Genomic DNA, 25,980 nt, shown 5'->3' with positions numbered 1-25,980 from the left:
CGGCTTGTGAGAATATAACCTTTGAGATACTCGAAATTATTAATTATTAATAAATTTAATAAATAATCAGATCATTTAAAAATTGTGATATTGATGTAATTAGTTAGAAACCTTATTATTGTGTCTTACATTGGTAGGATATATTTTTGATTGTGTGTACCAATATTCATTTATCACCAGTCTTTTGCGTTTTGTGTTAATATATATATAATTTTTGTACATAAATAAATTTTTATATTTATCTATTATAAGGCAAATTTTGTGTGTATGGTACGAAATCATATTGGCTAAAAGAATTCAAGGTATAATAATAAGTGGTGATCAAATTATCAAGGTGTCCAAATTATTGGTTCACTAAATATTTGCCGTATTTTAACGGCTGGAGGCACTGTAATATTTCACCTAAGGGAAAGGGACACGCCCTTTATAAGTAAAATATATCCTTACATAAACCACCACAGTCTAGGATCACACTGATGCGCTATGGGGAACCACATGTGATCCACACAGGATTCGCTCCACGTTCCTGTTCAAATCACATGTGATTCTGTGCGGTGCAACTTGAACCCATTCGTTTTGTATGGCTCAAATTGCACCACATCTGCACGAAAAAGGGGAAAGCACCTTTCTTTGCTTCATTGGAATCGGATGGCATGGGTGTTCATACCTATGTGATCCGATTCAGACAAAGGCGCTGTGTTTTGCAACCTGTTTTTGGCGCGTCGTTAACTTAACATTGACAGCAGCAGCAGGTCGCATGAACACTGTGCGATTGTGATGCGGTGTGGAAAATGCACAGGAATCTCTGCGAACCCCGCACCGCATCAGTGTGAACCGAGATTTAGTGCTTTGTGTAACCCACAGGGGATATGTGTTTCTTACATGAAAGCAGAACTGAGCCAATGTGAGTCCCAGGACCCAAAATTAACTCTCAGTTGGGGATAACCTACCTCTAGAGTAGGTTCACATCCAGAGTTTAAGGGAAACCTTTCACTGATTAACTGTGCACATAAATGGCCCAATCCTATCCCTGATGAACATCTTAATACAGCAGTGGATCAAAATTAGGCCATTCAGAGTTCACCTAGGGGTAAAAATCTGGATTTTCTCTATTTAAAGTGATTCTAAAGCCGTAGGTTTTTTTTAAAGAGAAAATGACAAACATGCCTATACTTACCTGCTGTGTGCAGTGGTTTTGCACAGAGCAGCCCTTCTTCTCTTCTTGGGTCCCTCGCAAGGCTCTCCTTCCCCCACCCTCCTGTCGGATGCCCCCATAGCAACCAGCTTGCTATGGGGGCACCGCTGCTCCGTGTATATATGACTCGGCCCCACCCCCTCTCTCTTCTCATTGGCTCACTGGCTGTGATTGACAGCAGTGAGAGCCAATGGCTCCCGCTTCTATCTCAGCCAAAATGATGGAGTCCTGGGATAGCTGAGACTCCAGTGCACATTGCTGGATTGTGAGGGGGCTTAGGTGAGTATTGAAAGGGGCTGGGAGGGATGCTATACACAGAAGGTTTTTGACCTTCATGCATAGAATGCATGAAGGTAAAAACCTTGAGGCTTTAGAACCACTTTAAAAATGCTTTTATTGCTCAACGATCTTTGAGTCACAGTGCAGATAACCAAAGTCTGCCACGTGACCCAGAATCTGCCACGTGGCACAAGCAATGGCAGATGTTACAAGAAACTGGAGATCTGTGGTATTGCTATATATTGTCCAAGGACCTACACTGTCTCTCAAAAATCTTACAATTTTAATGTATTTAGTTATCCAATAAAAGGTACCACCTCAGCTGCTACATTGCCCTGTCTCTGTCAACAGCTGTCATGGTACAATATTCTGCTGCTAAGGATACATCTGCGATTTTCACAAGTTGCTCACAGGTCTCCATGGAGAAACCATCTGTCTTCAAGTGCGTGTCTGAAACAAAGAAGTAAGTTGTTAGGAAAAATTATGAACTACTGTGTACATAGGAATTCATACCCTCTGGGTTATACTGCTGTCTACAGGAGGACTGGACACTTGCAAACAAAAAAATGTAGGTTAAACTAGGATAACCCCTTCCCTACCAACATGCCTTGGTTTTGTTATAAAGCAGTACAGAGAGCATGACTGTAAACACAGTGGGCTGGACTTGTGTCCCTCTATTAATTCAAATTAAAGGATTTTACGTTGAGAACGAAAATACTAATTTCTTTCCCTTCTATTGATGAACACATGAAGTCTTTAACCTTTGGGACATTCAAAAGCAGTCCACCTCAGGGCTGGGCAAAAGCAAAAACAAAACAAACAAGCAGGCCCAAGAAACAACTGAGCACTGAGGGATGCCTGCAGCTAAAGAGCCGCCTGAAGAGCCGCCAATTGAAGCTTGAATCAGATAAGGCCACAATGTCAATCTAGTGGAACTTAGAGGGCACGTGACTAGAAGACCATGTGACAGCCCTGCAAACCTTGGAAACAGTTGCTTGATGCTCAAAAGCCCAGGAAGCACTCACAGATCTCGTAGACTGTTTCTTGACAGGAAAGGGTGGAACCCAATCTTTGAGACCATAGGCTTAGATGATGGTCCTGAGTCACCTAGATATGGTGGAACGCGAAGCTGGAGCCACATTAGAGGGTCCATCAGAAATTACAAATAGTCTTCCTAAAGGAAGCATAGGCTGAGAGAGACGCTCACAGCCCTAACCATATCCAGATAATAGAGGAAACTTCCTTCTGATGAACTGGAGCTGGATAATGTCATAGGATAACAATGCCTTAGTTTAGCTAAAGGGCTGAAGCTACCTTACATCCTTAATGATATTGTCAAGAGCTGATCAGAAAAGAAGCTGTCCTTTGAGGGCCATGTAAATCAAACATTTTGTAATCAAGGGTTCTACAATCCAGCACTTTATCCACATATCAACTGACACATACTAAGAATTAGATGGAAGGCTCCTAGCAGACCATCACAGCTGAAAGTTAATGCTACCCCCATCTGCTTCTCGCGTTCTGTAAGTGAGGGATCAGATTCGGCAGCGGTCAAATTTCTTTTAAGGGATTCTGACCAGGCAGGCGTGGTTTGACAAAGTAAGGTCACAGCAAAATTTGGGTGAAGGGCAGGCCACACCAGCAAGAACAGAGTTGAAGAAAGGGATTCTAAGTTATTATCGGTTAGGTTATTAAAGACAGGCGGATCCTCTAACAGAATGATAAGCACCCAGTTAAGGCAGGACACTGCAAGGTCCATTGTGGAAATAGACTACTTCTGCAAAACAATTCTCACTAAATGGACACAAGGCCAATAAAAGTTTAAAGGGACCAAACGGCTTGCATTAATGTTTCCAATGTTCATAGAGAAATGATTGGAAAAGCAGGTGCAAGGGGAAAGTCTACAAAACCTTAGAAGCTTTAAATGACCCATGGTTGAAGACAGCACTGGTATAAACAACAGGCTGATCTTCTAGTTTCAGAGTGGTGCATGCTGCATCTTTAAGAGCTGAAACGGTCACCTTTCATTTGGAAATAGATGCCTCAGAGGCAAGCTCATCAGTGAAAGTTTGGGGAAACTCTGAATCAGAGTCTCTGCAGCTGAGTGCTAGCAAACCACTAAGGCCGCAGGCAAATCAAATATAGAATCTGCAGTTGAGGAAATGGATTCTAAAATCAGAGGATAACATGATTCCAGGCTAAACATGTTGGCGCTGTCAGAAGGCATGCTAAAAGCAGCACTGGAGCCATTAGTAGAATGTAAACTGGGAGCACTAGGTACAGCGGAACTGTTACCCCCAAGTCTACAATCAGACATGATGCACTCACATGATGCAAAGGTAATGTAAAGGCTCAGGGTAAGAGGCAAGACCTCAGGTGCCCATGAAACCTGAATAGCTGGTAGCATGTGAAGATCAAATGGCTGGAGGTGACCTGAATCATTGTAGGTGGACAGCAGGAATAGATCAAAGATCAAATTTCCTTGTGGCTCTTTTCCAACAGGAGCAGCAGAGATGCTTCCATGATGTTGTATGGCAGGAAAGAGAGCACACAAAATTCCACCCAGCAGATTGTATCAGTGCTCAGTCTCACAGTACTAACCCCTTCTGCAGAAAAAACAGTGGGAGCAGGGAATCAAGGCACACTCCAACCTAAATAATTGTGTTTTGGCTGACTAACCTACTCTTTAGGTGAGTCTTCAGAGTCAGGACAAGCACTGAGGCAACGCCAACGGCTCTGGACCTGGAAGGCTTGTCGCAGCTAACTTTTACCAGAAAAGAGTCTGGACGGCACCCTATACAGAGCCCTGTGCATGAAGGTCACTTCTAGACTATCCCTGCAATTTCCAGTCCAGTGTGGTCCAGACGCGATACTCCATATGCCATGCTAAGTATGACTGTGCTGGAAAGCTGCAGATGTAGGGACAAATCCCCAACAAAGATGCAGAGAAGAGTCTTAATGAAAAAAAAAATTGAAGAACAAAAATGGTGCTAGTAAAAAAATAAGTTTAGTATTAACATAGCAGAGTTGTAGAAAAGACATCCATTCTCCAGGGACACAAAAAAGGCATGATGGTATTGGGAAGAATTATCCTGGATTAACTTTTTTTTTTTTTCCAACATCCAGTCCTCCTGTGGGTGGTGTTATAACCCAAAAGATTAAGATATTTTCTTTGTCAGTGGAAGAAAGAAAAGTAATTTTCAGGAATTGTTAGCCAATATAAGGATATATGTTTGGGGCTAATCCAATAAGGTAGCGTAAAAGCAAAGGTAATATACAAAGTACCCTTAACAACCAATTAGAATTCAGTTTACTAAAGTTCAAATACTGAAACTTAAATTCTGATTGTTCCTGTGGGTTGCTGTACTTTGCACTATGATAAGATAGCGAATTTGTGATTTAAAGCATTTTATTTTTTAAACTCTGCTCTCTTAGAAATGTATCTCAGTTGAAACCATACAATTTTAGATCCTATCAGAAAAGTAGCTTTTAAACTTCTATTCTGCCACTTACGTTTTGATGTGGTTTGCACCAAGATCCTCTGTAACTCCTCAGGACTGATCTCTTGGTCCTGGAATGCAACAAAATTTTTGAAAATGAAAGAATACACTCTTCTTACCACAATAATTGACCTACACTTAAAGAGACTCTGTAATTTGAATTCATGCTACTCTAACCTTATTGCAAATATGCACTTCATCAGGTAAAAGTATCAGGTTTGCTAGACAGCCAGAACCAACCATTAGGGGTGCTAACGTTTACTCTATTTATCTAATGCATTATTCACTTGTCAGAGCCCTGTGAAATACCTAATTCTTCCAGGAATAATGGCATATGAGTCTTTCTCAGACCTCCATGCAGCCAATTGTCAGGCTTAAGCAATGCCACATGGGATAAGGGAAGGTCCTTAAACCTGTGTGAGCTCCTAACCAGACTGACCCAGAATTTACAAAAAAGCTGTTTCTCAAGTTTCAGGTGGGTAAACAGGCCAGCAGAAGGGCAGGTAAGCATCTTAGGATGCAGGGATTGTTTATTAAAGGCTAAGTTCACCTTTCAGAACATCTTACATATTACACCCGTTTTTAGTGTGTGACATAATATGTCCCAGCTCGTGCCCCGCTCACCCCCTCACATGTTACAGCGAGTGAGGGATCCTCTCCCTGCACCTGCTGTTACATTTTATAACGGCATGGCTGTGTGGATCTCCACCCATACAGTTGCAACATTCATCCACAGAAATCTGTGGCATTGTGGCAGACAGCTTGTAGTTCTCAATGATCTGTGAGGGTACAGATGAGTGCCCTTGTTGTCTATTGACACCGTAGGTGTATGTAGCCTATTGCATTAGAGTGTGCACTCCAATACACATGCGTACACACACACGTATTTGAGTTTTGGAGTGCACACCCCAATGCAATAGGTTGTCTATTGACACCTATGGTGTCAATAGACAACAAGGGCGCTCATCAATGAACCTGTTATTTTTTTCCACAGTAGAAGTTTGGTGTAAGTGTGTATTACTTTTGCCCAGTAAAGGTGTACATAAATGATATTCCTTGCCTGTCCAGAAAGGCGTTTGAAATGGTTGGTAAATTCTTCCATTGTCATCCGGAGCTCACTCTCCTGCAGGAACAAGAACATAAATCAAAGATAACACCAGAGAAGAGAGATCGTTTTTTATTTATGCAGATATTTTTCCTGATGACAATTTCTTTTCACGGTCAAACAATATTTCAGCAGAGTTGTTTCATATTTTCAGATGTTTCTTACTCCTACTTTGAGTCTTGAAGCAAATGCGCTCTTTACTACCTAAAAGTTTCCATCATGCAGTATAAATATGACCTTATGCATTCTCTTACCTGTTTTCTGTTTGCTGCAGCGAGCAGCCCTGAATGCTGCACACAACATGCTTCTGTAATGACCTGACACTCAGTGGCATATTTATATTTAGCGCCCGGCGCTAGAAAGACACTCACCTTCACAGCTCCGGACATCCCTGGGAATGAGTTAGACCCTGCATACACCGTCAAGCAGCCCTCAGCCTCTCTTGGATCTCACCTGCCCATGCCATGTGTGTCCCTTCTTCTGGGTGGTGGTGCTGCCCCCCTGAAAAATGCTGCTCTAGGCAAATGCCTTGTTTGCCTTGTGGTAAATACGCCCCTGCTGACACTCCACGTAATGACCTCTTCTGTGCAGTATTCCTTAAAATGGTTTTATGGTGCTTCTCCAGGGAATGTGTCCTTGACACCCAAGTGTCACAGGAAGTAGGTTGAATAATGCTAGCAGAAAGTTAGTACTGCAAGGAAATTTGAACTGGTGTAGGCCAATATTTAAAAAAAAACCCTCGAATTTAAGTGAAACTGAAGTAAAAACTTTTATTGTTCACTTTGGAGAGAGTAGGGGAGGGTTATAACCATTGTTGTGTTTATATTGACATCTGTGTCCTGTTGGAGAGACATCTCTTCACTTTCTGTCCTATAGCCACAACAAGAAGTGAGAGGAAATCCCTGTTAGTCACCAGAACTAGTGTCGCCATTGAAAGATTTTCTCTATTTCTGTTCTGGTCAAATTCTGGGGCTGCATTTAAAACCTGGCAGGTGTTCTAATCTGGAACTAATAACAACTAAATAAAAAAGTTTTGCCTTCAGTTGTAAAGCAATTTAGTCCAGAAGGTTCAAACGTGAACTTTTGTTAAAGGGAAAAATAAGAATTAAGCATCTTTAGAGCTTTATAAGACTGGACACATCAAGGAAGGAGAAACCCATTGTGAAGTTACAGCATCTGCCTTGAAAGCAGAAGATTGTATGCACTCCATTAGGGAGGGGAAACTTTTTAACAATATTTTAAAAAAAGGATTAGATTGGAAAAAAAATCCTCAAAATCTGTTCTTAAAATAGAACATAAAGAACTCTTCATAAATCAGAGTTAAACCTTCACTTTTACTCATGTACGCAATACTTTATTTTACAAGCACAGTGGTGGAACACATCTTGTAATGGAAGACACGTACCTGAAACACCTTGCCTTTTGCACTGATCTCACAGTCAACCTCCCTGAGGAAGAACATAGGCCAATGAGAACACTGTAAATGCTTTCTTACTCAAGAATTAAGAAAAACGTTGCACTTATAACCATTCAATGTAGAAATTTGTAATGTAAGTGAAAACTGTACAGAGTTCAATGTTCTTAAGTATCACATGGTGCAATTTTTAGGAATGGATCTGAGCAATGACCTGTATTTATTTTTGTTCTCTTTTCAGAAGAGTTTAGTCCTATGCCCAGAATATTGTTCTGGCAACTATATACATAGAAAGGAAATGTTTCATGAGGCACAAATAATTGATTGAATGAATTTGTTGATGTTTGCCTTACTTGAATGTGTTATTAGTCTCAGTGAAGACTCTCAGGTTGAAGGAAGCCTCTTCATGAGGCATAAAGGTGGTGGGAATGATCAGGTACTGCCCAGGCGGAAGATTATAGCGACCGGTGATATCTCGCTTGGCTACATATGGTGTGAGAACCATAGGAATCAGACTGGAGACAACATCCACTCTCTTAGACACCTGTTGTATTTGACCAAACTAGGAGAGACAACATGACTAGAATTATATAATAAGTACAAGAATGTCTGCTACCTAATTAAAACAAACTTATACCAAAATATTAACACTTAGTGGGATTAATACAGCACAGTGTAGCCTTCTTAAAATTCTCACTTCCATCACAAATCCAAAAAATAGGGGGTTTATATCTCATTTTAGGACAGTGGGTGGAACCCTTCAAATATTTCCTATACTTGGCCATCTGTGGATCCAGAATTGCTGGTTTGCAATATGGATACAGCTCAAAAATATAGAGCCATTTGTTACAAACTTCATACAGCAGTTTCAGACGTGGCCACCATCAATATGGAGCACAGCACACCATAATTGAATCCACTGAAAAATAGATAATTAGCCACAGATCCAGCAACTAGAAAATCACTGTGAAAGACCATGCTCTGAAGTTTATAAAATGTGACATAATAAATAAAAACACTGGGATCAGACAATCTCTGTGTACACTATAGGAACACAAAATAATCTCTGTTGCATATATTGTACTATAGTAACAGACTGAATAGGACAATAACAGAGTCAGACAGTAAAGCTGGTCATAAATGTTTTTGGTTTTTTTCCACTCCGCCAACAGGCTGAAGTAAAAAAACCCGACAGATTCCTCTGTTCACACAAACGAGGTGGATGATGGAATCCCCCTGCCAGGACATTGTATTCTGACAATGGCTCCTGCTACTGTCAGAATACACTAATTAGAGGTTACAGTTTTCTAGCATGTCCCTTTCTACAGAACTTCTGTTAATACAACAATCAGCTTCTGTTGAGCAGGGACTACTATATACAGTACCAATCGGAATTCATCTGGTCCCTGCTGTACTGGCTAAATTTTCAATTTCAGTGTATGCTCGGCTTTATTGTATAAACTGTAGTAACAATTGAAACAATACAGAGATGGGATGAAACAGTTGTTTTAACAGAGAAATATGGGCTTTAAAAAAACAACAACAAAAAAAAACATACCTGGGTGGATGCAGCATTTACCCCATGTTGAATCTGTCCCCCACCGGCTCTGTAGTAAGAACCGAGTGATCAAACACAGCTGATCTCTCAGTTCTCCCCCTCTCCCCTCTAAGCAGAGAGTCATGACTGCCAGTCAATGCTCTCTGCTCTGCCCCTCCATCGTTCTAGTGGAGGGGACAGGAGCAGCTTGCTCAGGCTCTCAGCGGATTGCTGAGAAGCTTAGCCAGGTGCTGGTCTAGGCCTCTAGGTGGATCCTGAATGGTTGGGATCTGTTTAGAGCCAGGGCTGGATCTGTGATGTCAGCCGACAGTGGGCTTTAGCCAGCTGTTGGATGATATTGGGTTACAGGAGTGCAGATTGAACTGCACTGCTATGATCCATAAGAGAAGTGCAGGCAAAAAAGCTTTGGCTATACTTCTCCTTTAAACACAAAACTTTCTGAAGGGACATGGTGGAAATTTTTTTCTTGTTAGTTATCATAACATCCAAATTTCTTTTAATTAGTATATTCCCTATAAAAATCAAATGAATAAGTGCATTTTCAGAAACAAAGTATGGCCACAGACTAGACACAGACCATAGCTACGTAAGTGGGATGTTGCCCTCTGTTGTTCAAGAATTTTTGTATCATTTTAGGCATGTTTTCAACATGAGATGATATGAGCAATTGCTTGTCTAATTTTCTAACAGTGTGTACTAGGCTTAACATGGTCAGACAGTCCTTCCAATTATAGGTCTCCCCCCAGTACAGATCCCACCCTCCCCCAATACAGATCAAGTGATCCAGCCGCTCAAAACTCAATGAAGGCGGAGCCTAACCATGGCGGCTGACGAGAGCCAGATGTAGGAGCTCTCGGACAAGCTCCTTCACCCACCTCCCCAAACCCCTACCTGTGATGTGGAGCTGCGGTGCGGTGATCCCCCTTGGATGGATGGAGGAACCCTGCGGGAGAGCTGATCTGTGAGAAGGGATCCGGCTCCGGTGCTCGGGGTGAAGGTGTGTCGGGCAGCGGAGAGATAAGGTGGAGCGGTGCAGCCACGTGGCCGGCCGCTAAGCACCACTGGGAAACCAGGAAGCCGGCCGGTGTTTGGTGCAGAGAGAGAGGAGCTGATCGGCCTCCGGATCTACTCCTTGGAGCACGGCTGCCGACCCAATACCTGGTCCCCTGTTTTAGCGCCGATAGTCTGGTGCCCTGCTGGTAGGCTCACTGCTCGGAGCTCTGCATCCTAGCCCAGTGCTCAGAACCCTGTTAGCCGGTTTCTACCCGGAGCTCTGTCTGCCGGTTTCTTGGCTGGGACCTTGACCGTTGCTGGACTGCTGGGGGTCGTGCTGGTCGGTCCGTTGTTTGGGGCTCTGATGGTTGGCCCATTGCTCTGAGTCCTGCTTCTGAAGGAGGAGAGACACGGGGGATTGGAGAGAGAAAGGAGGAGGATTTTTCTGGAGGAACCCCTAAAACGAACACACTGCCTAGCTGAAGGACAGAGAGAAATGCTGGTCGGGCCCCGAGAAGAAGAGAGATACGAGCAGGGTGAGTGACTCTGACCGAGTCTCAATAAAATTATGTGCTTCTTGTGGGCTGTTGGGAGAGGCAGTGTGTGAGAGAAGAGAGGGGATCCCCTTGAGTGGGAAATATAAAGCAGTGAAAAGGAGAAGAGGAAAGATGAATGAAAAGCTTGAAAATCAAATGAGTGGATAAGTAGTGACGTATATATTAATAGTTATCTCTCCTTAACCCCTGAGCCTATAAAGAAGAATAAGAGCAATAGAAGAATGAAAAATAAAAGCGCAAAAGGAAGTGGGCTAAAAGGGACTCAGACTGGCACTATTAAAAAATACACTTCCCAGGGAAATATAACCCCAGAAAGGACTCAGGGCAAAAGTGGAAAAGGTGAAGTAGATCTAAGCCTGGAAAGTAGCCCTAGACTATCACTAGGCCTTGACATTAGCAGCCAACAAATATCGGCTAATACAGAGATGGAGACAGAGCTACAAATACCAAACAAAAAAGAAATGGCAGAAATGTTCAAAGATCTGGAGAAAACAATAAAACAAGAAATTGTAAATATTCGAAATGATTTGGGACACCTTTTGGTGAGAGTGGAAGAAACGGAGGAAAAAGTCAAGAATCAGTCCCAAATTATTGCCGAATTGGAAAAAGAAATAGTTAACATGGGGAAAGCCCAAGAAAAACTGTTTTATAAGGCTGAGATACAAGAAAATAGGAATAGGAGGAGAAATATTAGGATACGTGGAGTCCCAGAGAATTCTAAAGGAGAAAATTTGCAAGAGATGGTCTGTAAAATATTAAATTCCATAATGGACAGTACTAATATGGAAAAATATAAAATAGAAGGAATTTCTAGACAAGGAAAATTCCAAGGAAATTCGGGAAAGGATAGGCCACAAGATATACTTGTCAAATTTTGTGAATTTCTAGATAAAGATAAAATTTGGAAGAGGATAAAGGGAAAAGCAGTAATTATGTATGAAGGAAAGGACTTACAAATATATGCGGACTTGTCACCAGAGACTTTATGGAGAAGGAGAACCCTTAGACCTCTATTGGAAAGATTGAAAGAACAAAAGGTGCAATATAGATGGGGGACCCCTGAGTGCCTAATAGGATGGAGAAATGGAACTACAGCATATCTTAGGTTCCCAGAAGATTTGAAAAATTTTTGCGACAGACTCAATCTACAAAGAATGGAGATTCCTGGCTGGGAAGAAGAATACTGGGAAATTAGAACGAAAAGAAAAGAGGACTGGCAATTGGTTGGTGGGGGGGGGGGGGGGGGCGGGGGGGGGGAGGGAGAGAGGGAGAGAAATAGTTTTTTTTTTTTTTTTTTTTTTTGTCTCTCTCTCTCACCCTCCTGTCTCTCTCCGCCTTGTCCCTGCCGCCCTCAAACCACTGTTATTGAGATATTTTGGTAGGACTTAGGGGTTAAAGGGGAGGGGGGGAAGGGCGGAAAGCTGTCCAGGGCTGGAGTTTTTCCCCTATAGATTAAATCAAAAGTGGATAGTATTACCACAAATGATCGGTAGGCAATCAATAGGCCTAAAAAGAGGGGAGGGGGAGGAAGGGGGGTGGGTTGGGAAAATGGGTGGGAGGGGGGAGGGGATGGGAGTTGGGTGGGACGGGAGTTGGGTGGGAGGGAGGGGAGGAGGTATTGGGTTAATACTCTGCATGACAGAAGGGACAAAGAGGAAGAGGCAATCTGGAAGAGAGATGGAGTTAATTGGGAAAGATGGAAGAAATACAGTTTATAACTTATAATGTGAATGGACTGAGTTGTCCAGGGAAGAGATTTAGGTTGTTTAATGAGTTACATCATAGGGCGACGTCAGTGGTATTTTTACAGGAGACGCATTTTGAGATAGAGGCAAACGTGAAATTGAAATCCAAACACTACCCAATATGGTACTATGCAGATTCTCCAATTAAAAGAGCAAAAGGGGTTGCAATAGGTTTGGCAAAGAATATGAGATTTGAGCTGGAGGATAGAAGAGCCGACCCGGAGGGGAGGTTTTTATTCTTAAAAGGTAGACTTCAGGGGATAGAGTGTACTTTAGCCAATATATACTGCCCTAATAAAAACCCGGAGATATATATGAAGGGTCTGTTGAAAAAATTAATGGAATTCAAAAAAGGGCGTTTGATAGTAGCTGGAGACCTAAATTTCTGTATGGATCCACAAAGGGATAATACCTCTTCTGTGCAGAGAGAGGGGAGTAGGTCTCTGAGAGCTTTGAAGAAAGTGATGCATGAATGTCAACTAGTGGATACCTGGAGAATAACGCATATGAAAGACAGAGACTATACCTTCTTCTCTAATGCACATGAGATATACTCGAGATTAGATTACATCTTAATAGACCATCAACTTATAGATCACCTGGTTAAAATTGACATAGAGACAAGGACGTTCTCGGACCATGCTCCGGTCGTAATGAAAATGGGATGGGGAAGAAGGTGGACTGGAGGATTAGGGTGGAGGTTAAATGAGGTTCTTCTTCTGGATGAGGAGGTAGTTCAGAAAATCGAGAAAGAGATTAAGGTATACTTTAAGGAGAACGAATCAGAGGAAGTATCGATAGCCACAGTCTGGGAAAGCCATAAGGTATTCATAAGAGGAATCTTGATTGCGGCAGGAGCAAGGAAGAAAAAGGAAAGAAGAGAGAGGGTCAGTGGGCTATTAAAAGAAATATTGGACTTAGAGCAGATACATAAGAAGAAAATAACAAAAGATACGAGACAGAAGTTATTGGATAAAAAAGATGAACTAGAGAGGTTGATGGATGAGGAGAAGAGAAGAGTATACAACAGGGTTTTGAACGAGAGATATAGATGGGGAGACAGACCAGGAAGATATCTAATGAGAGCTTTGAATAAAAAGAAAAATAGGAACTATATAGAAAAGATAAAAAGCTCAAAGGGGGAGTTGGTCCACTCAAATAAAGAGATTATTAAAGTGTTTACGGAGTATTACAAAAAGTTATATAATATTAGTCCCCAAGGCCCTCTAAAAGAAACTCAAGAGGGAATTAATAAAAAAAAGATGACATACTTAAAAAATGCGGGATTACCAAAACTAAGTGAAGCACAGTTGAACTCCCTAGACGCAGAAATTTCCCAGGAAGAAATTAAAACAGCATTAAAAAGCACAGGGGGGGGGAAAAAGCCCAGGCCCGGATGGTTATACAGTTAAGTACTATAAGAAATTTTGTGAAGTACTGTTACCCAAGCTGGAGAAATATATGAATGCTCTGGGAGGTGGGATGGAAGTGAGGAGAGAATCCCTACAGGCCCATGTAGTGCTTATTCATAAGGAGGGAAAAGATCCATCTCAGTGCTCCAGCTATAGACCTATTTCATTATTGAACACTGACACTAAACTGTATGCAAAGGTGATAGCAAACAGGTTGAGGGACTTGATGCCTGAATGGATACATGGAGACCAGGTGGGCTTTGTACCGGGGAGAGAAGGTAGAGATAACGGCTTGAGAACCCTCATGCTTATTCAGAAAAGTAGAAAAGGGAAAGCCCCGGTGGTGCTCTTGTCAATTGATGCAGAGAAGGCATTTGATAGAGTGGACTGGGGCTTTATGATGGACAACTTAAAAGTACTGGGGATAGGCGATAGAATGCGAGAGTGGATAAGTAAATTATATAGGGAGCCTACTGCAATCATCACGGTAAATGGGGAGAGATCAGAACCCATTGGAATGTCTAATGGTACAAGACAAGGCTGCCCACTATCCCCCCTGCTATATGTATTGTCACTCGAACCTTTGTTGTCAATAATAAGAAATAGTGGATCGGTAAAGGGAATTCAGATAGAATCCATAGAACACAGAGTAGCGGCCTTTGCGGACGACTTATTGTTCTATGTGGGGAACCCCCGAATAACTCTCCCAAATATAATGAAGATTCTGAAGGAGTACGGTGAACTATCAAATTTAAAAATTAATCCAACGAAAACAGAGATCCTGAATATTAATATATCAAAGAACGAAAAGGAAAAACTACAAAAAGAATTCCCCTTTATATGGAGAGAAAAAGAGATAAAATACCTAGGAATAAAACTCACTGCCTCATCTAAGCATCTGTATAGATTAAACTATATCTCTTTGATAAATGAGATCAGGGAAGATTTAAAAAGACTGGAAGGTGGAAATCCATCCTGGATAGGACGTATAAACTTAGTCAAAATGGTAATTATGCCTAAAATACTGTATAGATTTCAAATGGTACCAATTAAAATCTCAGAAGCCTTCTTTAAGATAATGAAAAAAATGTTAACAAGATACATATGGAAGAATAAAAAACCCAGAATAGCATATGAAACATTGAGCAGGACTAAAGAGAAAGGGGGATTGGGTCTACCAGATGTCAAGAGATACTATAAAGCAGTGGTTTTAGCAAGAATATATGACTGGACATTTAACCGTAAGGGGAAAAGTTGGGTAACAATTGAAAATGATCTTAGTGGCGTTAAATTGAACCAGATGATATGGGTTCCACCACAGTTTAGGGGAATCAAAGAAAGCACAAGTATCTACACTCTAAATGTTCTTAGGATATGGGACAATTTACACAAAAACATGAAATGGGAATTTAATTCTATTTTAATGCCTCTCACAAATACTGATTACTTTCCTCCGGGAAAAAATAAGATATCAGGGAGATGGTTTAGAAAGGAGGATACCCAACTGAGAGATGTTCTGGTGGAGGGGGAATTGAGACCACTTAAAGATTTAATAGAGAATAAGGGAGATATTTTTATTAGAATAGATGAGTGGAAATATCATCAATTGAAATGTTTTATTGGAATTCTACCGAAACCCCTGAGAGTAAAACAGGAGTGGAATATGTTGGAAAGGTTGTTAGAGACACGAAGGGATGGGAAGCACGGTATTTCAAAAGTGTATAGAATACTCACAGAATTAGACACAAACACAAAGTTAATTTTTATCACAAAATGGGAAAGAGATATGGGAGTTGGGTTTGATGAAGATAGACAGAGAAAGATGTTTAGATTGATACACGATAATGTGAGTATGAGAGAGGTTGAGGTTAATTATAAGTGCGTGACACGATGGCACATTACACCGAGTGTAGAGCACAAGATGAATGGGGAGAATTCAAATAAGTGTTGGAGAGGATGTGGAGAGATGGGCACGGTGTTTCACATATGGTGGGAATGTCCGAAAATCCAGGCTTTTTGGAAGATAATAGTCAAATTGATTAAAGAAATAACTGAAATTGACATAGGCTTAGACCCAACGACGTGCCTCCTACACAATGTGGAGACATCAGTAAATAAATATAAAGACTCAGGTATTTGGTATTTCTTGAATGCGGCGAAAGGGTTGATACCTAAATTTTGGCGGAAGGCTGAGGTACCGAAGGAGGAAGACTGGATTAATAGAGTAAACCAGATAGGTAGAATGGAAAAAAAAAAAAAAAAAAAAAACATGGTCAGACAGTTGATGTGGACATTGTGCTAAAGGCACAGTAATGGGATCCAGCACTCCCTGTATGTTGACTGTTTCATCTGTACAATAATAGGGTCAGGTAAATCTTGTAAAGTGTGGCAATAGATTTATAGTTATAGTTATAGTAATGAGGTCAGGTAATCCATGTACAGTGGGGATCGAAAGTTTGGGCACCCCAGCTAAAAATTTGTATTAATGTGCATAAAGAAGCCAAGGAAAGATGGAAAAATTTCCAAAAGGCATCAAATTACAGATTAGACATTCTTATAATATGTCAACAAAAGTTAGATTTTATTTCCATCATTTACACTTTCAAAATACCAGAAAACAAAAAAATGGCGTCTGCAAAAGTTTGGGCACCCTGCAGAGTTAATATCTTGTACTGCCCCCTTTGGCAAGTATCACAGCTTGTAAATGCTTTTTGTAGCCAGCCAAGAGTCTTTCAATTCTTGTTTGAGGTATCTTTGCCCATTCTTCCTTACAAAAGTCTTCCAGTTCTTTGAGATTTCTGGGCTGTCTGTCACGCACTGCTCTTTTAAGGTCTATTCATAGATTTTCAATGATGTTGAGGTCAGGAGATTGTGAAGGCCATGGCAAAACCTTCAGTTTACGCCTCTTGATGTAATCCCCCGTGGATTTTGAGGTGTGTTTAGTATCATTATCCATTTGTAGAAGCCATCCTCTCTTTAACTTCAGCTTTTTCACAGATGGCATCAAGTTACCATCCAAAATTTGCTGAAATTTTATTGAATTCATTTTTCCTTCTACTCGTGAGATGTTCCCTGTGCCACTGGCTGCAACACAACCCCAAACATGATTGATCCAACCCCATGCTTAACAGTTGGACAGAGGTTCTTTTCATTAAATTCTGTGCCCCTTCTTCTCCAAACGTACCTTTGCTCATTCCGGCCAAAAAGTTCAATTTTAACCTCATCGGTCCACAGAACTTGTTTCCAAAATGCATCAGGCTTGTCTATATGTTCATTTGCAAAGTTCAAACGATGATTTTTGTGGTGAGGACGTAGACGAGGTTTTCTTCTGATGACTCTTCCATGAAGACCATATTTGTACAAGTATCTCTTTATAGTGGAATAGTGTACCACAACTCCAGTGTCTGCCAGATCTTTCTGGAGGGATCGTGCAGTCAAACGTGGGTTTTGAATTGTTTTTCTTCCAATCCTGCGAGCTGTTCTGTCTGATATTTTTCTTGGTCTTCCAGATCTTGCTTTAACTTCCACTGTTCCTGATGACTGCCATTTCTTAATTACATTCCGAACAGAGGATATTGACATCTGAAAAAGCTTTGCTATCTTCTTATAGCCTTCTCCAGCTTTGTGAGCGTCAACTATTTTCAGTTTCAGTTTTCTAGACAACTGCTTAGAAGAACCCATGGTGCTGATTGTTGGGACAAGGTCAGATGAGTCTGGGCATTTAAAACCTTTGAGATTGACATCACCTGGTCTTCCCAGACGATGATTGAGAACAATCCATGACACTGGCAGGTCTCCGCTTGGCAAAGGGGGCAGTGCATGCTATAAATTCTGCAGGGTGCCCAAACTTTTGCAGACGCCATTTTTTTGTTTTCTGTTATTTTGAAAGTGTAAATGATGGAAATAAAATCTAACTTTTGTTGACATATTATAAGAATGTCTAATCTGTAATTTGATGCTTTTTGGAGATTTTTCCATCTTTCCTTGGCTTCTTTATGCACATGAATACAAATTTTTAGCTGGGGTGCCCAAACTTTCGATCCCCACTGTACATTGTGGTAACATATTGAATAGAACAGTAATGGGGTCAGGCAATTCCTCTACATCAGTTGTTCCCAACCTCAGTCCTCAAGTACCTTCAATAGGTCACATTTTCAGAATTTCCTTCACCTGGTACAGGTGCTTTAAATCAATGTCAATAGCTCAGTATATATGACAGTTATTTTATCTAGGGGAAATTCCCAAAACAAGACCTGCTAGACGTAGTTGAGAACGGAGGTTAGGAAGCACTGCTCTACCCTGTGATAACAGACCAAGGGGTACAATATTTGGGTCAGGCAATTCTTGTACACTGTGGTAACACATTTAGTGGTACAGTAATGGGGTTTGATAATCTCTATATATTGTGGTAATACTGTAGTAATGGATTCAGTGTTACAGCTATGGGGGTCAGGTATCCCCTGCATATTGTAACAGATTCAGCTGCTCAGTAATGGGACCAGACAATTCCAGTACAATGGACCAAGTAACAAAACATTCAATGGTACAGCAATGGGCATCAGGTATCCCCTGTACATTGTGGGAACAGATTCAGTGGTAAAGTAATAAGAGGTCAGGAATTTCCTGCACATGGCAGTAACAGATTCAATTCTACAGTAATGGGGTTGGATTATCTTTGTAACAGATTCAGCAGTACAATAACAAAGTCCAGGCAATCCCTGTACGCTGTGGTAACAGATTCAATAGTACAGTAATAGGGACAGGGAATGCACTGTGTATACTGCACTAACAAACTTGACAAAACACAGCTGACAGTCAGGGGATCGCTGTGTTCCATATAGTGACAGATCAGATGCAAATAGCAATCCGGATGACAGACTGACGCGGGTGAGTAAAAGGGAGAGAAGCCATGATACGATAGAGTACTGACAGACATGTAGTTCTGAACCGTGCAATTCACCTCTTTTGGCACCTGCAAAATAATAACATTTATAGGCTATTTACTGAACTTATATTAACTTTCATATATGTATTATAGCTAGTACATATCTCTAAGCAATATTGTACCTGGTAGATTTCAAAACCAATAACCAGAAAGTCCCTCCCAAGAGCTCTTCCCTTCCGTCTGTCCTTCTGCATAAGAGACGCCAGGATTGTGTGGGGGTTCGACTCATCCTCTCCCTCCAAAGTCACCAGGAACTGGGGGTTAGTCCAGAACGTAGCTGAAATGGAAAAAAAAACAAGCTTATACTCGAATACAATATAATAAAAACAGAAATTAAAGAAGAAAAGGTGTGTGGGATTTTTAAGGTGCAAGAATTACCTCAGGATAAACATACACAAAAATACTAAAATTAAAAAATGATCAAACTTTATTACAATAATGTCTAAAAACACAGACATTTGTCTTAATATAAAAGCAATAAAGGTATCACGACCTTTAAGTGCAATCAACCCCAGACCACCTTCCTTACAGATATGCCTTTATTGCTTTTGTATTAACATAAATGTCTTTGTGTTTTTAGACTTTTTTTGCAATAAAGTTTGATCATTTTTTAATATTGGTATATTTGTGTTTATCCTGAGGGAATTCTTGCAAGTTAAAAATCCCACACACGTTTTCTTCTTTAACCACTTCAATACCAGGCACTTTCATCCCCTTCCTGCCCAGGCCAATTTTCAGCTATCAGCACTCTCACACTTTGAATGACAATTGCGCATTGTCATGCAACGCTGTACCCAAACTAGATTTTTATCATTTTGATCACACAACTAGAGCTTTCTTTTGGTAGCATTTAATCACCACTGAGGTTTTTATTTTTTGCTAAATTAACAAAAAAAGACCTAAAACTTTGAAAACAAAACACGTTTTTCTTTGTTTCTATTAAAAATAAATAATTGTTTTTCATAAATTTAGGCCAAGATGTATTCTTTTACATTTCTTTGGTGAAAATAACCCAAATCAGTATTTATTATTTAGTCTGTAGGAAAGTTATAGAATTCACAAACTATGGGATATATCTGAAAATTGATCAATTCTGAAGTACTGATGGCCAATCTAATTTCTTGAGGCCCAAAAATGTCAGGACAGTACAGATATCATGCAAATGACCCCTTTTTGTAAAGTAGCCAGTCCGAGGTATTTAGTAAGAGGCATGCCGAGTTTTTTGAAGTTGTAATTTTTTTGTCAATTTTTTTTTTTTAACATACCATCACCACTGCAGTACAGCATCATCATATAACTGGTGTGGCAATGATTAGGGACACTGGTGACAGTATGAAAAAAAGTAAGATTTTTTTTTCTCATAATACACTGTGACCAGAGTAGTATAATGTTACATAGTAACATTGTACTACTTTGGGAAGTGATCAGTATTTTTCTTTTTTTTTTACACATAATTGCTTATAGCAAAGAATTTATTTGCTATAAGCAAGCATTTAACTGAATGAAATCGATTCTTTCAGGTTTTTTTGTTGTGATTAGCAATGATTGGCCATGGCTGATCACATGACACAGATGGGTTGTGATTGGCCCAGTCTGTACATGTGATCACTGTGACCAATCACAGCTAGTAACACAATTGTATACAATGGAAGGCATGAAAGGAACCCATCCATTGTTTACAGTTGTCATGTTACCTGCTGTGATTGGTCACAGCAGGTCACATGGTACAGGCAACGGGCCGGTACACAGATCTGTCATGGGCTGTGTCCAAGGTACACAGCCAATGACAGATCTTGACAAGCGCGATCCACGAACAGGGAAGGATGTCATATGACGCCCACCTGGATCGACGAGAGTCCCGCCCGGCCAATAACAGAATAAAAGCCAAGGGGTACAGGTTACTTTTTGTTCTATTTGGGATTTAGTGCAGACAGATCAACTATACCTACTTATACGTTCAAATGCAATATAGATTTCCAGAAATGTATTACCCTCTTGTTTTTATTCTGGGATGGTTTTTATTCTGGGATGGCTGAACAAGCAAGTTAACAGACATGGCGTATATACTATTTGTGCAAATGTATTTTGACCACTGGGGTGTACATTATGTATCATGCATAATAAAAGAAAGATAGGTCCTCACCTTTGTGATTTCGGCAGCCCCCAGCATTGTGCCCTCTCACCCATTTGCCATTAAAGCAGTTGTCTTTCCATGGCTTGGGGGTATTGCTATCGGCTGAGTCTGGTGTCAGACTACAGATTTCCAGAGTGTCAAAATAGCGCATAAAGTCATCCATTTGCATCCTGAATAAAATTGTTATTACTATGAGGGTAATGAACAAAGACTGTAAGCACTGTAAAATCCTGAATGACCTATCCCCAATCACTTACCAAAATTCACCATCCACACGATTCACATGAAGTTTATCCTTCAGCCCTTTGTCCAGCAGTGACCACATCGGGGAGCTGTCAGTAGTGATAAAAGTGCTTATTCATATCTAAGGCATTTTCACCCACATCACAGTTATTATTGTAGTATTTGCCTTAAAGTGGTCCTAGCATATGTCAAGTCTGAATCTAACTCCGGTCTGAATCTATCAGCGGCAGCTCACCCATACGTGGGGCTTTGTAGGTGACGTCACCACGTATGGGTGAGCTGCCGATGATAGATTCAGACCGGAGTTAATTTGTTGTTTTGTCTATGCGTTATATGCTAGTGTCGGCTGTGACACTTTATATTGTGAGTGCGACTTACATCTTTTAATACAATAAAGTACCTGTATGGTTTCATGCTATGTAGCTTTCTCTTCCTTTCCTCTATGGTTCCATTTGAGTATATAAATATCCGAATAAGGAGTTGTAATAGTCAGCAGGTGTCTCTGCAGATTGTTGCTCCCAGAGCCAATACGGTTTAGGCTGGTTTATAATTTTACCAGCATGGAGCTCTGGTGAGTTTATTCATTTTGTCTGGTGGTGGATTTCACGTGGTGTTGGTGTTGCACAACACAGAAGGTTCAATGAGAAGATTATTTTAGGAGATATATATTTTCTTCATTTTTTATGGACATTTTGGACACTGGGTTATTCAATTGATTATTTATCCATAAATATTTATTTCATATAGTCACTTGTTCACACTTACGTATATATGCATGATTTATTGGATATGAGTCTGATTCATTTTTAGATCTTGCACAAAGTATTAAATTATTTTTCACAGTTCATATTATTGATGTTCATTATACACATTTTATATAGTAGAAAGGCTTTTTCTTTTGTACTAATATTGATGTAGATATCATTTAGCTTGCATTTAAAGAGATAAATTTGGTGAGGAGCGCAATTCTAATTGACTAATTACCTTTGTATGTGAATGCTACATCAGCAGGAAATTATGCGAGGCACATTGTGGAACCTTCATTCTTGCTCCTGAGGATAGAAGATCTTTTGCAGCCCCTGTGACATTATCACTGAGGCTGTAAAAGATCTTCTATCCTCAGTAACCATCTTCGTAAGAAGAGAGATTACAAAGCACAGGGGCAAAGTAACTGAAAAAAAAAACCAAGCAACACTACACAGGGGAAATGGAAGATTTGAGGGTACCTTTAGGTGCTGACTGGTGTTCAGTTCTAAAATATAGACTCACTGAAAATACATTGTTAAAGTAAAATACATCTTTGTGTTGTGCAATATGCACAATTTTATTAATAAGCTGTTATTCACAAATAAGAAATTAGACATTTCTGAGATCATTCAGAATTCATTGCAGCTGCATTTGACCTGCTTCAAGCTGTTTTTGGATGCCTGTTGAATAATATGGATTGAAAAGCAGTTCTGACATGAGAAAAAGCCCATCTACACTAGCCCTAACAAACACCAATGGACTCCCCACTTCATGGAATACTAAGCTGGTCATTTTTATTTTATCCTAAGCACATACTTGTCACTCCAGCGGCCGTTCCACTCCACTTCACCCCATGGATTTCGTAGTCGGATCAGAGGGATCCTGCGGCCATTGTGTTCCACCTATAAAAAAGCCAAAGTGAATCTGTGCCAAAACAATTTTTTTTAGTTCAGGATACAGCAGGGAAGCATTAGAGCCTCTATCAATTTTTTGCTCTTCTGGAAAGATTTATACTCTCTGTTTGATCACTAGGACAAATGGGATGGGAGTTCCAAAATTTACAGCTGTCACCTGACCAGGAGGTAAGAGGCAATATTCCAATAAGCACACTTTGCAAGAGAAAAGAGAGACCTTCCTCTTATTTTGGAGATATATTCTGTCACTTCTTGTTGAGTTTCCAGCAAATGAAATGAGGAGACATCTTGCAAATGGCACAGACAGGAAAAGCAAAAAAGGGATTCCTAAAGCCAGCCATACATGGATCGAAATTTGTCCGGTTCAGCAGGGCCAAATTCAGCTTATAAAGTATAACTGTTATTCTTACAGGTACTTACTGTATATAGCACCATCAATTTGCGCAGCACTTTACATATACACTATATTGCCAAAAGTATCGGGACACCCGCCTTTACACACACATGAACTTTAATAGCATCCCAGTCTGCCCCAGGGTTCAATATTGAGTTGGCCCACCCTTTGCAGCTATAACAGCTTCAACTCTTCTGGGAAGGCTGTCCACAAGGTTTAGGAGTGTGTCTATGGGAATGTTTGACCATTCTTCCAGAAGCACATTTGTGAGGTCAAACACTGATGTTGGACGAGAAGGTCTGGCTTGCAGTCTCCACTCTAATTCATTCCTAAGGTGTTCTATCGGGTCGAAGTCAGGACTCTGTGCAGGCCAGTCAAGTTCCTCCACCCCAAACTCGTTCACCCATGTCTTTATGGACCTTGCTTTGTGCACTGGTGCGCAGTATGTTGGAACAGGAAGGGGTCATCCCCAAACTGTTCCCACAAATTTGGGAACATGAAATTGTCCAAAATGTCTTGGTATGCTGACGCCTTAAGAGTTCCCTTCACTGGAGCTAAGGGGCCAAGCCCAACCAGGTTTTTGTTGCCATCTGTGCTCCCACTCAGGAGATTCGTCCTCTCTATTTGTCCTGTTTACCATTATCACTGAAAGTGAAAGTAAAATAAAATAAAATCCCAATTTTGGGTTGTCTCTAGAGCAGGAATAGAAGGTAAACCTTCCAATTGGAACACTAGTTTCGGTGACCCTGGTGATAACCAGGGATTCCATCACTTTGAAGGGATTTCTTCTCACCTCCTGTTTGTTATGGGAGAGAAAGTGATGGTAAATCTCCACAATGGGACAGAAATGGCCAAAAGAAATGGACAGGGCTTTTTAACCCCCCCCCCCCACTTACTCTACACAAAATGAACAAAAAAAGTGTGTCTTTAGTTTTACTTGAAGAACATAATGCAACACGAGGAGCAGGAACACTCCCCAACTAGAGCAGAACATCTTTAAGAATGGCCAGAATAGAGCCAAAAACTACAGGAGGGAGAGTTCACCACTAATTCTCTAAGAGATTTAAGCCAACAGGTGGCTCATCCCACTGGACTTTGTCTATAGTTGAAATATCACTTTTGGGTGGACCATAGGGCAGTGGCAAACATGAAAGCATATTTTTCTAAAAATTACATACCAAAAACAAACCAGGCATGATACATGCTTACAACACAATTATTTCAGCTATGTAGTATGTTTTGTCATATAACGAGGTATATATGGTCTTACCTCTGAGACCCCAATAACAGAGTATGCATGACCTTTCACCAATCCTTCAGGGGTTGTTAGTTCAATCTCATGTGGATTCTCAATCTATGGAGAAAAAACAGAAAAACAAAGTGCTGCTAAGAAGATAATGGTTTTCTGTATTATAAAGAATTAAAATAAGTGATGTATCATTTAGGTTTTCATAGATTCTTAACCAATTATACCCTAATATTCGGGCTTTGCTACATTATTTTGCACCTATTCCTGTGAGCAGACTGTGATTAGGTCTTTTATTTCATTTCAATTTGACAAATTCCTGTGGTCTATGAAATACATAAGTATGCTGTAGTGCAGAGACCTTGTCTTATCTATTTTTTTTACTGAATATGTACAACGTAGGTGCTTTTCTTTAGCAGCATTGACGTTGTTACTTTATGTGAATTTCAATACTGATAAAAACTCTTTTGGATTAAAAAAAATGAATGTTGTGCCAGTGAAACAGCCATTCAGGTTATTCATAAATACTGTAATACTGAAGTGGTTAAGCAACATTGAAAGATTTGTAGGGTGCTTAAACCCATAAACTGTACCAACCTGCTAATATGGTCATTTAGAGTAAACGCACCAAACATCAAAGTAAAGTATTTGCAATATAACTGTATTCCACATATATAGAAGGACTATACAGTAAATAGTGCAATAAGTACAAATATCCTAATAAGTCGCATTACATCAAGAATAATACAACCAGAGTATCTGCTGCACTGTTTATCCCAGTTATATTCAGAAGAATAGATGACTAAGGAAAGTAAGCACAACTCAATCATATATTAGCATAAGGTGCAAACACAAGAGATTAGTACCCAGACTGAGCAATAGAAAACATAGCAGAGCAAGACCCTGGTAAAAACAAAGAGAGAGGAGGAGGTTAACCCAATGTTGCAGGAGTGAGAGAACCCCTTAGTCAAAGACCTCCTACCTTGCTTACCCTCTTACTGTAGGTTCCTTAAATACAATCAAGGGAATGTAATAAAGCAGAAACGTTACTTTTCTAGTGGTATGGCCACTTTAACATAGTCTGCAGCTTACTGGTTTGCATAGTGTGTCCCTCTGCAGGCTTTACTCTCCTCTTTTGTCTCCCTGCAGCTTAAGCAGGCTCTCTATGGTCATGATCCACACTGTTGGTCTTAGCATGTCAATAGGTTGCTATAATAGACCTATCATTATATCCCTCCTTCCTTGGTCTATTAACTAGCTTCTGTAATTCTACTTCAAAATAATCCCAACTGGTACAATTCTTTCTCTGCCTGATATATTATCTCCTAGAAATCATTTTAATAGTGTGTGTGGGGTGATAATTATATCTCTGCAGCAATGAATTTCTAGCTATAGGTTTCCTATAAATCTTGATAGAAATTTCAGTCTCAGGGTCACCAAGTGTCTCCACATGCAAGTAAATGGCGTCAAGGTGTTCCTCACATGTGAAATGCAAATTCATATCATATTCAAGTAATCCAAAAAACTTCGGATTTGTTTAAGTCGACATCCACCATAAAGTGGGGGTGATCAATGGCTAATTAAATCACATTATATGGC

At 40.3% G+C, this 25,980-nt stretch overlaps 1 protein-coding gene across 1 annotated transcript in view; it reads right to left on the bottom strand.

Moving 5' to 3' along the window:
- The window catches only part of LOC149456947 (calpain-2 catalytic subunit-like), a 78,328-nt gene that overhangs the window by 21,212 nt on the left and 31,136 nt on the right, over window positions 1–25,980 (bottom strand). Inside the window, exons 6-16 of the mRNA XM_089684235.1 lie at window positions 24,406–24,489; window positions 22,644–22,729; window positions 21,095–21,169; window positions 20,847–21,007; window positions 18,826–18,980; window positions 18,719–18,730; window positions 7,847–8,055; window positions 7,485–7,527; window positions 6,035–6,097; window positions 4,988–5,045; window positions 1,860–1,924 (exon numbers count right to left, since the gene is read on the bottom strand). Coding sequence (XP_089540361.1) covers window positions 1,860–1,924; window positions 4,988–5,045; window positions 6,035–6,097; window positions 7,485–7,527; window positions 7,847–8,055; window positions 18,719–18,730; window positions 18,826–18,980; window positions 20,847–21,007; window positions 21,095–21,169; window positions 22,644–22,729; window positions 24,406–24,489 — 1,011 coding nt within the window. The remainder of the gene's footprint in view (window positions 1–1,859; window positions 1,925–4,987; window positions 5,046–6,034; window positions 6,098–7,484; window positions 7,528–7,846; window positions 8,056–18,718; window positions 18,731–18,825; window positions 18,981–20,846; window positions 21,008–21,094; window positions 21,170–22,643; window positions 22,730–24,405; window positions 24,490–25,980) is intronic.

The sequence above is a fragment of the Staurois parvus genome, unplaced genomic scaffold (assembly GCF_062004578.1).
Source record: "Staurois parvus isolate SC_StPar_1 unplaced genomic scaffold, SC_StPar_1.0 ptg000340l, whole genome shotgun sequence".
NCBI classification, from domain to species: Eukaryota; Metazoa; Chordata; class Amphibia; order Anura; family Ranidae; genus Staurois; species Staurois parvus.
The sequence above is the reverse complement of the archived record's forward strand: the minus strand, read 5'-3'. Positions and strand labels throughout refer to the sequence as shown.